The sequence below is a fragment of the Macaca nemestrina genome, chromosome 7 (assembly GCF_043159975.1).
Source record: "Macaca nemestrina isolate mMacNem1 chromosome 7, mMacNem.hap1, whole genome shotgun sequence".
NCBI classification, from domain to species: Eukaryota; Metazoa; Chordata; class Mammalia; order Primates; family Cercopithecidae; genus Macaca; species Macaca nemestrina.
This window is the reverse complement of record NC_092131.1, coordinates 5,885,578-5,900,367: the sequence shown is the minus strand read 5'-3', so window position 1 is coordinate 5,900,367 and position 14,790 is coordinate 5,885,578. Positions and strand designations below refer to the sequence as shown.

The following is a 14,790-nucleotide window of genomic DNA, read 5'->3' as shown; positions in this document are numbered from 1 at the left end:
TTTTTTTTTGAGACAGAGTCTCACTCTTTCTCCAATCTGAAGTGCGGTGGCGTGATCTCAGCTCACTGCAACCTCCGCCTCCTGGGTTCAAGCGATTCTCCTGCCTTAGCCTCCCGAGTAGCTGGGACTACAGGCTCATGCCATCATGCCCAGCTAATTTTTGTATCTTTAGTAGAGACGGGGTTTCACCGTGTTAGCCAGGATGGTCTCAATCTCTTGACTTCGTGATCCACCCGCCTCGGCCTCCCAGAGTGCTGGGATTAACAGGCATGAGCCACCACGCCTGGCCTTGAGATTTTAGTTCTTATATCCCAATTGCTCCCCACCCATGCTTTAGATCTGATAAACACGTCGTACCACAGTTTTTATTTTATCCATTTGCGAGCGTAATTACTGATCTTTCTTTTAAGAGAGAATCTTCATATAAATAGAAAAAAAAATAGAGATCACCTAGATCTCCTTATCTTAATTGGGAAAGTTTTTCAATTAAAAAAAAATTCGAAGCTTTAATTCTTCAACATGAAACACTATGTAGAGGAACGTTAGAAACTGTGTTGGGGGGCCGGGCACAGTGGCTCCCGCCTGTAATCCCAGCACTTTGGGAGGCCGAGGCAGGCGGATCACAAAGTCAGAAGTTCGAGACCAGCTTGACCAATATAGTGAAACCTCGTCTCTACTAAAAATACAAAAATTAGCCAGGTGTGGTGGCGGGCCCCTGGAGTTCCAGCTAATCAGGAGGCTGAGGCAGGAGAATCGCTTGAACCCAAGAGGCAGAGGTTGCAATGGGCCGAGATCAAGCCCCTGCCCTCCCGCCTGGGCAACAGAGCGAGACTCAGTCTCAAAAAAAAACAAAAAACAAAAAAGAGAAAAACTGTTCGGATTTTGTGTGTGCAAGTGTGTCTTCCAGTCTCAGGTAGATCCAGGTGAGTTTAGAGGTCGTCGGTGTTGACGCATCTAAAACCACGCAGGAAACGGCTGACGATCGTGCGCCTGAGTGCAGCCCTGGAGCAGCCCAGGGGTGCCCCGATTGGCAACAGTGGGAGTTGGGAAAAGAGAGGGAGGCCAGAGGGTGGGTGTGTGCAAAGAGACTCACGTCTCACTAGGTTCTTTCCATTTTCATTTTTTAGCCATATGCAGGTATCTTTAGCCTTTTTGTATTTGAAATATAACTTACTTACAGAAGCATATGAAACAAATATGTAGTGAATAATTATAAAGCAAATTCCCACATAACCACCACTCAGGCTGGGCACCCTAAAAGCCCCCGTAAGTCTTTTATAGTTTTAGGGATGCCTGTTTCTACCTATAAATGGAATTATACTGAATAAATCCTCCTTATCGGCCCCTTTGATGCAACAGTATTCTGTAAGGCGTATCCATATTGTGTATAGCTGTATTTCATTCATCTCTATCGCTTTGGAATGTTACAGAGACTGCATTTGCATTTACCTAATCCACCACTAATGGGCATTTGGTTGTTTCTAGTCTGAGCTGTTAGGACGGTGTGCTGTGGACATTCTTTTACCTCGGTTGCGATGCACATGTGTGTGAGTGTCGTGAGGTGGCACGCCAGGAGTGCTGTCCTGGCTGTCAGCTGCGTGTATCCTCAACACCACTGATAACGCACTGCCCCGCCCATGGGTGGTGTTCGGGCTCCAGCCACAAAGCAGCTCCTTGAGGCACTATTTGGTGTTCGCAGTAGTGGTTTTAATTTGCATTTCTCTGGTTATTATTAAGATTGACGATCCCTTCATAGTGATTAGCCATTTGGATATATTTTGTGAAGAACCTGGTTAAGACTTTTGCCTGTTTTTCTGTTTGTACTCTGAAGCTTTCTTACTGAGTTATTGGACATGTTTATGTATTCTGGGAATGAGTCTGTGGGTTATATGTATTCAAATAGTTCTATCCTGTGACTTGCCTTTTCATCCTTGTGGGTGTCTTGGTGAAGAAAAATGTTTAGTTTTAATATAGATCAACCAGTCTTTTAACGATTACTGGCTTTGTGTCTAAGGAAGTCCTTCTCTACTTCTTTCCCTACGTAAGACATTCTTCTATATTATTTTTTAAAAGCATTAGAGTTTTGCCTTTCAGATTTAAGTCTAACCCACCAGCAGTTTTTTTTTTTTAATATATATGTATATAATTTGATCCAGTTTCTTCCTTTCTTTCTTTGTTCTTTTCTTTCCTTTCTTTTTTGTCACTGTGTACCTAGTTGTCCCAACACAACATGTTGAAAGGCCGACTTTTCCTCACTCTTCTGCAGCCTGCTGCTGTCACAAGTCAGGTGTCGATTTACGCGCAAGCCTGTGTGACAGCACAGAGCCTGGCTGCTTTCATTTGTGAAGCTTTACAGGAAGTCTTGATTTCTAGAACAGCAAGTCCTCCAGCTTTGTTCTTCTCGGGGGTGTCTTGGTTAGTCTTAACGCCTTGCATTTCCACATACGTTTTAGAATCCATGTATTCAGTTCCACAGAAGTGTGTGTTGGGATATGGATTGGGACAGCATTGAATCCATAGGTCAGTTTCTTACTCGGGTAACTGTTATCCACGGGCTGCCAGAGCAAGCATCAAATCAATGGTTAGCTAGTAAAAGCTGCCCTCTGAGTCGGAGATGGGTGCACGGGGCCGTTCTCACTGCTCCTGTCAGCGTTGCGCAGAGGTTCTGGTCAGCACAGTAGATAAGAAAGAGATGAACAGTGTGGGGACTTGCGGATGAAAGGAAAACCAGAGGGATTTACAGATATGTTATCAGAACGCATGAGAGTTGAGCAAGATAGCTACATATAGAAGGGATACTCAAAAACCATTTTTTCTCTATTGCAACAGCAGTTAGAAAATTAAATGTTTTTAAAGATACCATTGATGATGACATCAAAACATAGCAAATACCTAAGAATAAAATCTAAAAATTAATGCTTCGCACATTTTTGAAAGAAAATTAGAAGACTTTGTTGGGAGACATTTAAAGAGAACTTGAGTAATTGGCAAAATAGTCCATGTTCGTGCACTGGAAGACTCAATCCTGCCAAATTCTTAAGTTCTCCCCAGATCTGTATGGGAAATACAAAGGGCCACAAGCAATGAAACCATGAGGAAGGACCAGGCGCAGGAGTCAACTAGACATTAAGTCCTTTAGGGCTCTAGAAACTGAGACTCCAGGTGGTGCAGGATGAGGCAGTGGCCAAGAAGAGAGAGAACCCTGCCTGCACAGACCGTGCTCTAGGACAGAGGAGACACTAGAAGTCATGGAGAAATGGTCATTTCAAAAAATGGCATGTAAATATTATCTTTAAAAACAAAATAGTACTGCTGAGCTTTTGTTTACTTGGTGGGGGAAACTCATCCTCTGCTAAGTTTCCTCATCTGGGACACAGAGGGGAATGGAATTTAGTACATATTAATGACAAATCCCAAATTTGCCTCAAGTTGTTAGTTCAACTTTGTTCCTACTCGCTTTGTACTAAGAATAAATATATTTGAAAGACAAGATGGCACCGTCGCTAAAGGTTGGCTCCTGCCTTTCCGAGAGCTTGAGCACTTCTTTCTGTTTTGCGTGAGATCTCTTATCTGTAGACTGGCCACTTGCATAGACCCCCCCAGGACCCCGGGAGCGCCGTGCGTGGGAGAATGCGTGTGGGGCTGGCGTGGCGCTCACGCCTGTCATCCCAACATTTTTGGGAGGCTGAGGCAGGAGAATCGCTTGAGCCCAGGAGTTCAGGACCAACCTTAGCCAACACAGTGCGATTGTGTCTCTATAAACAATTTAAAATTTAGCCGGGTGTGGTGGTGCATGCCTGTATCCCAGCTACTCAAAGGGAGGGCAGGAGGATGGCTTGAGCCTGGAAGGTCGAGGTTGCAGTGAGCCAGGATTATACCACTGTACTCCAGCCTGGGCAACGTAGTGAGACCCTGTCTCTAGTTAAAAAAGTAAAAACATACATGGAAGCTGAGGGTGGTGCTTGACCTGATCTCGCTGTGGTCTCTGTGTCTGAAACTTGGTTGCGTCAGCTGCTTAGTGAATACTACCTGAGTGACCAGGAAGTACTTCCCACCCTTATGAGCCTGCACCTCCTGGGGTATCTTTTGAGTTGTCACTGTCTAGGCTGGTGGTTTTTGCAGCTGTGTCTCCTTGCTCCATCGGGGTAATGTTTATTTGGAAGACCCCAACATCCTTTCTGCAGCTGCGATGCTGAAAGTTGATCCTTTATGGTTTCTTGGAGCATTTCTTTTGACCACCAAGACTTGTCGTGTAAATGTGAGCTTGGCTTCTTTTTTTCAATCAGTTTCCTATCCACAAGCAGTTTACATGGTGCCTCTTGGTGCATAGTGACGATTTAGTGATTCAGCCTTACTTCCTCATAGTCTGTGATTTGGTGGCTAAGCATGTATGTCACAGCTCTCACTCCCTTCTGTAATTGAGGTGCATGTTGCTAGCAGCATCAGTGAAGCTGACTGTGGCATTCACCATTTAGGACTCATTTACAAAAGCCTTCACCGCCCAGTAGTGGTCTCCAAACTCTTCTGTCCACGCTTGCCTGGAAGCAAAAACAACCTCCAGCACACACCTCCACTGCGTCCAAATTCGTCTATTGAGTATTAGTATGTCGTAATTTCTTGTTCTTTGTAGAAGAAAAAAGTATAAATAGACACTGCTGTTTTCTTTCTACATCCCAATCTTGAGTAACCCCCAGGCTCACCCCGCACTCTGGAGACCAGTGGCCAGTGAAATGCATTCAATTCCTGTGCCTCCCTGACTGTTGGGGCCAGGGGCATGTAGAAAGCTAGACAGGAGTGCTCCCATCCTACTTTAAAGGACACCTTTGTTAAGCATCTCTATTTATCACTGATTAATAACAGGCTTCCTTTTAGTAAATACGTTTTTGAAAGAATAGCACATTTTTTCTCTTTTTTTTCTCTTTTTTTTTTTTTTTTTTGGAGACAGAGTCTCGCTCTGTCACCCAGGTGGGAATACAGTGGTGTGATCTCAGCTCACTGCAACCTCTGCCTCCTGGGTTCAAGCGATTCTCCTGTCTCAGCCTCCTAAGTAGCTGGGATTACAGGCACCTGCCACCACCAGCTAATTATTTTGTATTTTTAGTAGAGATGCGGTTTCATCATGTTGGCTAGGCTAGTCTCGAACTCCTGACCTCAGATGATCCGTCCACCTTGGCCTCCCAAAGTGCTGGGATTACAGGCATGAGCCACCACGCCCAGCCAGAGTAGCACGTTCTTATCTCCACTTTCTTTCTGTCGTTTTGGATGTCCTGGGTCTTTTCTCCTCTCCCCCTACAGGTTTTGCATGAGTATGTCCATGTATATTGCTCCTGGGTATGATTGAGGATTTATCTTGAACTATTTGGAAATTGTCTCAAATTCACAATAACATGTTAATTAGAATAATGGGAAAAGCTAAAATGATCTATACAAGTATAAGGCATTTGTAATAACACTTTACTGTTAAAAATCAGAATGCATAATGGTATAAAGCATATTCTTCCACCACCTCCACCCATTTTTATTTCCCAGTGCTACAGTCCTGTTAACACAGCAGAAAATAAGATTTTTTAAATATGTTGATAAAGAAGTTGTTAACTTGCATTCAAAAAAAAAAATATGGAAATATTTGATAGGGCCAAGGATGCATTTTTTTTACTTTTGTACCCAACTCATTGTTACAGGTTTTTTTTAAAAAACAGTAAAATTCTTAAAAAAAAAAAATTGGTCAAATGAGATTCTTTAAATGAAAAAAAGAGCTCATAAGATTATAATCACAAGCATATCTGCTTATAGTCTATAAGCAAAAATAGTACAGAAACACCCTGTCTGGAAGCCTAGGATAATTGAAATTCACTTGCCTTTTAGAACATTTTGGATAGAAATTTTATTAAAAACAGTGTTACTCTGCTCTTCCTTCTTAATTGTAATAAATTTGCTTTTGTGTTTGGATGACAACTTAGTCTTTATTCTGAGTATCAGTTCCTGTGCAGTGTTTATAAAACGAAGGATGCTTTTAGGGCATTTCAAGGCATATGAGTTATTTAACTCCACTCTGAATGATCCAACATCCTTTTGAGTTTCAGTTCCCTGAAAAGGGTACATTTGGCCCTCGTGTCTGTATCTGCCACTTCATCGCAGCGCAGCCTTAGGCAAGCTATGCTGGCTCTCGTACCTGTGTCCTTGCCTCCAGATGGGGTAACGGCACTGGCTTGGACTGCTGTTAGGAGGATTTGGCGAGGACATGTTCTTGAAGAACTTAACTGACCACTCCTTAGGAGCCAAGCTGTGCATAGCATGGCTCATAGGGGGAATGGTGGACTCTCAGCTCTCCCTAGTGCCAAGAATGTGAGAATGCCAAACAGCTCCAAATACACAGGCCGCGACAGCACACATGAGCTCATTTCAGGTAATCCTGGCAAATTAGGATACAAAGGTGTAGAACTGATGGGAATTGAAGGCAAGCAAAGCGGTAATTCCAAAAATGAACCTTTTTCATCGAAAAAGGCTTGGATATCTGAATGTGAAGAGTCCTGAACATTGTAATGACGGTTACTCGTTTCAAATAGTTGCGCAGCCACTGAGTTCTTAGAGTGTTTAGGAATCAAGTTTTTGTTCTCGTGGTGTTTTAGGATCCTACAGGCAGTACACTCCACTCCCGTGGCCTTGCGTGTGTGCTTCTGGTCTCTGAATGCAGTGTAGGAAACGGAAGCGGTAGCTTCCCACAGAACGGGTCTGCTCAGACAGGAGAGTCTGTGTGTGTGCCTGTTATTTGCAAGGCTCAATGTTGGGCATTTGGGCATATAGAGAACTAGAAGACATAATCACACGGCACCTACCCTCAAAAAGCATCTAGTTGGGAGTAAGAGGTACTAAGCAGAGCACTGTTTAAAGCTCTAACAAGTGCCAAATGACTTGCTCAGAGTCATACATCTTACCTAGGCAGTAAGGAAAGGCCTTGTAGAAGAAACCTCAACAGGAAGTTGACAGTAGGGACAGGGAAGGGAAAGAGGAGTGTGGAAATGCTCAGCACCAGAGGAAGCGCAGGAGCTGCAGGAAAGCAGGAAAACCCGCCACCCCCAGGACACTCCCTGGAGCGAGGCTGGCGTGAGGCAGTGGGTCTCAGGGCCCCAGTGCTCCTAAAAAACTATGCAGGACCCGAAAAAGCACTCTTTATGTGAATTTAGCTATTGCTATTGACCAATTTGAAATTAAACTGGAAAAATGTTTAAACATGTATTAATTTATTAAAATATAATAAACCTATTACATTTTAACAGAAATAGCACATTTTTAATGATTTAGCCACGTTGACCAGTGGCTAACACTGGTGAGCAGTGGCTCACACCTGTAATCCCAGCACTTTCGGAGGCCGAGGCAAGTGGATCACTTGAGGCCAGGAGTTCAAGACCAGCCTGGCCAACATGGTGAAACCCCGTCTCTACTAAAAATACGAAAATTTAGCTGGGTGTGGTGGCGCACATCTTTAGTCACAATTGCTGGGGAGGCTGAGGCACAAGAATCTTTTGAACCCAGGAGGCAGAGGTTGAAGTAAGCCAAGATCACACCACTGCATTCCAGCCTGGGCAACAGAGCGAGACTCTGTCTCAAAAAGAAAGAAAGAAAACACCCATGTTTTCCAAAACAAAACCTAATTTAGTGGTAAGAGTAGCACAGTTTTATACTTTTGCAAATCTCTGTAATGTCTGGCTTAATAGGAGACATTAAGACAAGGATTCCCCTGTCCGCTTCTGCATTTGGTCTGTTGCCATATATTGCTCTGGTGGAAGTTTGGAAAAACATGGTCGGGAAGGGAGGAGTATTTTAGTAGCCTTTTCAGATAGTCGTGGACATTTGCTTTGATATTACACCAGAACTTAGCATGGGTAGTTTCTTAAAGGAATCTGTAATGTGGAATCTGAAACCGTATCAGTGAAAGCTGTCTGTAAATTTTATTCCTTTAAATCAAGTGGTCTACTTTGTCCTTTGAATGGCTCTTTTGCTCTGGAATGGTGTTAAGACTATTTATTCATCATTTGGAAAATACTTGTTCACCGAGTTATGCAAATCTCCTAAGTCATTTTGCAAATCTTTGACGCATTTCAGTATGTGTATCAGTCAGTGCCATTTATTAATATCACCACTGATCTCCTCTTCAGCCCGGGGAAGCTGTCACACTCCCAGTGGCAGATAGTTTTCCAGACTTCCCAGAATACTGGACAGTCATTCAGAGCTTGGTTTGAATTTAGCTTCATCCACTTGCCAGCCCTGCAGTGATTTTTCTAAACCTCTTTCTTTATCTCTGTTGTGCAGTTATAAAGATTAAATGACAAGAAAGTGTCAATCTGTGTAAAATTTTTAGGATGGTATCTGGCCCAGGTAAGCACTCACTAAGTAATCGTTATCGTTACTGCTGTTTCTAAATTGCCGTCATCATTAACGTCAGTCATCGTGTGTGATAAGCCTTGACTGTAGACCAGGGTGAGGGAAATGCAATGTGCTTGGTGGGGCTGTAAGGTGCTAACTCTTTGAATGTTTGGAAGGAACATCAGTTTGGACTGTTACATCTTTGGACTGATGCCAGTTGCTCTGTCTGTCATCTAGCAAGCATGGACAACCACCTGCCCTTCCCATGTTGTAAGCTGAGAGCCTATAGACAGACAGAAGGAGGCACCCTTCCCCCTCTGGTCTTTTTTACCCTGCCTGAACCTAAATTCTGCAGCTATCACCTGGTGTGAATGTGTCCACGCCCTTTCCCCAGACATGGACCTTACTGGTTGCCTCTCATTCCGTTGCCCAACACGGTGCCTGTGATGATTGCTGCTCAGATAGTACTTGTTGAATGAACACATGTAGATGGAGTTTATTTCGAGTGCTCTCAACATGGTTTGAAAGACTTAAAAAGCGTAACAACTTCATCATACCAAACATATAGTATGACCAGCAACTAGCTGGTTTTTTTCTTTTTATTTTCTTTAGAGAATATTTAACCTTTGTATACCCCACGCCATCTCCTTTTTTCTTGAACCTCTACCAAAATAAAAATAGCAGAAAGCTTAAATGTGTTTCACAATAACTTTGCATTAAGCACTTTTGTGACCTATATACTTTGCTTTCTGCTTTTCAGATGTTCCTCCTGCTGATCAAGAGAAGCTTTTTATCCAGAAGTTACGTCAGTGTTGCGTCCTCTTTGACTTTGTTTCTGATCCACTAAGTGACCTAAAGTGGAAGGAGGTAAAACGAGCTGCTTTAAGTGAAATGGTGGAATATATCACCCATAATCGGAATGTGATCACAGAGCCTATTTACCCAGAAGTAGTCCATATGGTAAGTGATTGCAGGTTAACCAGTGTGTCCCGGTTCTGATTTAGAAACAGGACAGGGCAAGACGTCTGAGCCTAACACAGTGCTACCCAGGAGAAGCATCCTCCTGTTCCAGAATTTGTAGTTGTACTTGAAGAATGAAAATTTTCTTTGTATCCTGGATTATAATGATAATAATAGTAAGGGAAGTCAGTTGCCTTCTAGGGACCAGTCTAAGTGCTTTGCATTTATTAACTCATTTAATCCTCACAACTACCCTATGGGGTAGAAATGTTAGAATTTGTATTTCTATGTAGTATTTTATGCTCTTTAAATTTTTTTAAAACGTATTTAACATTAATATACTAGTGCCCTTTGATAGTTCAGAAGTAAAAATTTTGTCCATCCATGTGCAGGAAAATTCTCACGATGGGATAGAGTTGAAATATTGACAGAACCAAACTGCTGTCAGAATAGTTCATACTTATCGGCTGAGAAGGCCTCCGCCTGTCAGTGCTGGGATCAGGACAGCCCATGCTGATTGGCTGGGAAGGCCTTCCTCTATCAATGCTTCCTCTGTCATTCCTCTATCAATGACAGTATGTCCTGACTGGCTGAGATAGTCTTATCATCCTGCAGTTAGTTCCCTGTTGGTTTTTTTCAGCCCCCAGATCTCAGTCCTCTGAAGTGTCATACTTTACAGCCCATTCCTCAGTCAGTACCACCTGGAAACACTTAATTCAGTGCCATTACCAAAATTTGCTGTTTGACACTGAAATCCAGTTTTCTGTTGAGTTTTCTTGAAGTGTTGATATTTTATCTGCCTTTGAAACTAGTGCCACACACACACACTTATTGGGGAGTCATTGTGGCTTAGTGTAAAATGTTAAATCCAATTTTCATTGAGCTCTTTGTTAAGTTACCGAATTTTTTTTTCCAAAGCTATATATTTCAGAATTGACTAGACTTCTTGACCTAAAATACTTTTATTTCCTTCTTTAGTACGTTTGCTTTGGAAAAAGATAAAAGTAATGTTCTTTGTTGTAGTTCAGTCTACTGTGTCAGAGGCTGAGATCAACTTGATTGTTTTAACTTGTTGTTAACTCTTAACGTTCAGAATTCACTGGCATGGCTACTGTGTAGTCGGCCTAAGGACTGCAAAAGCCATGCGGGTTCCTGTCCCAGACTTGTGCCTGAAGAATAGTTATAGGCATAAACTGAGCAGAGAATATAAACCCTAAAACCTTACCTGTTCAGACTAATGACACTTGAGGAATAGCTTTTTTTCTTTCTTTTTCTTTCATTAATTTTAACTCTCAATTACTTTGGAAGCCAACTCTAGCCCCAGAATCATAAAAATCTCTAATATTTTCTCCTATTACTTTCATAATTTTGTTTTGCACATTGCATTTTATAATCATTTTTCTTTAAGTATGGATATGTAATAGTTGTACATATTTATGGAGCGTGTGATATTTAGATGGAAGCATAGAATCTGTAATGATCAAATCAAGGTAATTGGGGTTTCCATCACCTCAAGCGTTTATCATTTCTTTGTGTTAGGACATTCCAGTTTTGTTTTGTCTTTTTTTTATGATGTGGGTTAGGGTAGAACTTCATTTTCTCTTAAATTTATTTTCTTCTAAAATTATTGAAAAATTATTTCTCCCTACATCATGTATTGAATATTTCATTTCCCCCTGTTGCTTAATGCTTCCTTATTATGTATTCATTTTATTGTATTATATGTTAGATTTATAAGTATATAAATTCTATATTACGTTTACGTGTGTGGAAGATTTTCCTGTGTTTGAGAAAGTCTCTGATTCCCACTCTTTAACCTAAGAGGAAAGAGTCTACAAAGAATGACAAGGCTCCTGTTGGCCTGGTTCAGGTCAAATGCCTGCCCTTGAACCAGGTGTGCTCCCCACTGCCTCTCCTCTGTATTTCACAGCAGCAGTGTGGGTTACTGGCACCACTTAGGATACTTAAAAGCCCTTGAGGCTGTTTTTATAGATGAAGTCGTCATTGCCTCTCCTCTCCCTGTTATAATTGTTTCCTAACTTGATTCTCCTCCTGCTGTCTTAACTTGTTTCCCACCCGAACCTCACGCCAGACTGCAGAGTGTTGTCAGCCCCGGGCTCCCTAAGCAGTAAGCAGACACTGACTGAGCATCCACCGTGGGCCAGACACGTTTTGGGGTGAGGAAATAGAATGGCGAACAAGACTTCTGCCCTCCTAAAGCTTTCATTTTCATGTGGGAGACAACCATAAAATAAGCCAACCAATAATATATCATGTTAGATTGCAGTAATGCCGTGAATAAAAGTCATCCAGGTGAAACAGAGTTGCAAGACTGGGAATGTGATTTCTGCCTTCTGCCCACGTGGGCGGGAAGAAGGCACGGAGTGGAAACTTGGTGGTGAATTAGACCGTCCCGTGAAGATGGAGGCACATGAGATGCTTTTCTGTGGTCACTGTGAGAGCAGGGGACAGTTCATTTCCTTTCCTTTCTGCTCTAAGTTCAGTAGAGTTGATGAGAAGTATAGTGAAAGAAGGAAGAACACAGGCGGTGGGGTGGTGCCTGGCCGTGGTTTGTGACCCTCTTGTCAAGAATTTAAGCAGCCTGTACAAGGCGTCTGTCCCAAGCAGTGCCTGGGCCTGGTGTGGCAGGTGGCAAAAGCCTGGGCCTCTTTGTGGTTCACGTCTGGTGAGAAGCTCTGCAGCTTAGAGCCCCTGTGTGTGCTCAACACTTAAGCAGCCTTTAGCCATGCCTGTTGTTCTGTTTGTTTCTTGTTGGGGGTGGGAGTGTGTATATTTTGGTCATAATATTTTTAGAGACATTAATTTCCACTTTTTTTGAAAAATCCAAAGCTTTATAGTTGTACTCCTAATGCTGCTACTTTTAAGTATCCTGCTTATTAGACTGGACTGCTAGATGTGTTGTTTTTTTAACAGATCTACTGATACATTATTCACATAGCTTAGAATTCACCCATTTAAAGTGTGTGAGTCAGTGATTTTTAATATGAGTGTGGGATTGTACAGCCATTTTCACATCTGGTTTTAGAACTGTTTCATCCCCTCCAAAAGAAATCCTGCACTCATTAATAGTCACTGCCATTGTTCCCTCCTCCCTCACCCGCCCCTAGCCCTGAGCAACCACTGATTGACTTTTTGTCTCTATGGATTTGCCTGTTGTGGACATTTCATATAAGTGGAATTACAGAATATGTACCCTTTGGTGTCGGCCTTCCTTCACTTAGCATAATGTTTTCAAGGTCCATCCACATGCCAGTACCTCATTCCTTTTTATTGCCCCGTAATATTCCGTTGTACAGATACACGACATTTTATTTATCCATGTATCTGTTGATGGACGCCGTATTATTTCCATTTGGGGGCTGTTATGAATGACTGCTGTGTGAACACTGATACACAAGCTTTTGTATGAACGTGTGTTTTCATATCTCTTGGGCATATACCTAGGAGCAGAGTTGCTGGGTCATGTGGTAACTTGAACATTTTGAAGAACTACCAGACCGTTTTCACAGTGGCTGCACCGTTTTACGTTCGTATCAGCAGTGTACGGGGGTTCCAGTTTCTCCATCTCCTCAACACTTGATATGATCTGTTTTATTGCAGCCGTCCTAGTGGGTATGAAGTGCACCTCATTGTGGTTTTGATGTGTGTTTCCCGACAGCCAGTTATGCTGAGCAGCTCCTTGTGTGTTGTGTATTTTTATACATCATAGACTTTAGAGCTAGAAATTAATGGAAACATACTGATCATCTAGCTTGACCCTTTTCTTTTCCAGATAAAAAAGCTTATTGGGTTCAGAGAGATGCGGGTGGTGAGAAGCAATTCCCAGGGGAGCCAGCTCCTGGCGTGCAGTTTCCCAGGTCTAAGTTATACCAGCTCCATCATTAATTTCAGCCGTGTTTAAATATAATCAGCCACCTGTTTTTTTCAATTAAATTATCTAGTTAATCTGTTTCTCGGGCATGGACCTTCTTCTGATAGTCAAAACACCAGTAGCAAAACTAATTATAGCTTTTTAAAAACTCAGTGTCGTAAAAGTAAAGCTGCTTTGTTAACAGTAACTAAAGAGTTAAGGTTAGGGGTTGCACCCTTTCAAGATCTGAAAAATTGACATATCTAGCAGTTTTTACATGATTTCAGAGGGTGCAAGCCTCCTAGAGCCTACAGTAGACCCCAGATTAGGAAATGTAGAGTCTCTTATCTTCTAAATCAGGGTTCTCATCCACATCAGGGGATCAGAGATACCTGGTCTCCTCGAGAGCCTTTCAGAGGGTCTGTGATGTTAGAACTATTTCCATCATACTGCTAAGACTTTCATTGACTTTTTCACCCTGTTGAAATCTGCACCGATGGTGCAGAGGCAGTAGTAGGTACAACATCTGGCACCTTAGCAAGAAGCACAGGGGTGGCACCAAGCTGACAACCACACACCCAGTAGAAACAAAAACTGCCAGTTTCACTTAGTGGCCAGAATGAAGCAATAGAATAGATTAATTTTATTATTTCATGACCCTTGTGCACACATGGCCTTAGGACTCTATGATGAAATGTGAAGTTTTCATAAAACTTTTCTGCTGCTGGTGCAATAGTCAGGAGGGAAAGCTCTTGTGCAGTGGCGCTGTCGGCCAGACTTGCTGCTGTTTTCATGGAACACCGTTTTTACCTGAAAACTGGCAGACAGACCAGTTAGTCAGACTTTGAATATTTGGCGGGCATCTTCTGAAAAAAGAAGCAAAATGAGAAAGTCACTTTAAGGAAAATAACTGACAGCATTTGTTGTCAGTGATAAAATGTGAGCTTTCTAGGGAAATTTTGTTTCATTTTGTTTTTAGAGATGCAGTCTTGCTCTGTCGCCCCGGCAGAGTACACTGGCATAGTCATAGCTCGCTGCAGCCTCGAACTCCTGGGCGTGAGTGATCCTGCCACCTCAGCCTCCTAAGTCGCTGGGACCACAGGCATGCACCACCATACCCAGCTGATTTTTTTTATTTTTTTGTAGACGCAGGGTCTCCACTCTATTGGCCAGGCTGGTCTCGAACTCCTGTGCTCAAGCAATCCACCCGCCTCGGCCTCCCAAAGTGCTGGGATTATAGGCATGAACTATCACACCCAGCCAGAAATTTTGAATTTTGGAAAATTTATATGCAGCAGGGTGAGCTTCAGCCTCCCAAAGCTGCAGACACTCCTGCTGAGCTCAGTGGTGATGGGAATGAGCAGGATTTTTAATAGATATGAAGTGAGTCACCACTTGGAAGAGCCACATAACTCAGTGAACGAGTATTTTCCAAATGACCAGTAGAGGTTACAGAGTCATTTGTGGCAAGAGAGCCATTCAGAGCGCACGATCCAGCGCTGGATTTGAATGTGAGAGGACAGACCCTCATTGATGGGTTTCAGCACCCATGCAGGAGCTCACCCTAATAAACTACTACTGGTTGAATTTTGGTG

General features: G+C 42.6%; 1 protein-coding gene across 14 annotated transcripts in view; it reads left to right on the top strand.

The window, feature by feature from the left end:
- LOC105467393 (protein phosphatase 2 regulatory subunit B'gamma) overlaps positions 1–14,790 on the top strand; it is a 167,418-nt gene that overhangs the window by 87,644 nt on the left and 64,984 nt on the right. For all 14 annotated transcript variants that reach the window (XM_071099573.1, XM_071099582.1, XM_071099570.1 and 11 more), the window contains one exon: positions 9,125–9,324. In XM_071099573.1, coding sequence (XP_070955674.1) covers positions 9,125–9,324 — 200 coding nt within the window. The remainder of the gene's footprint in view (positions 1–9,124; positions 9,325–14,790) is intronic.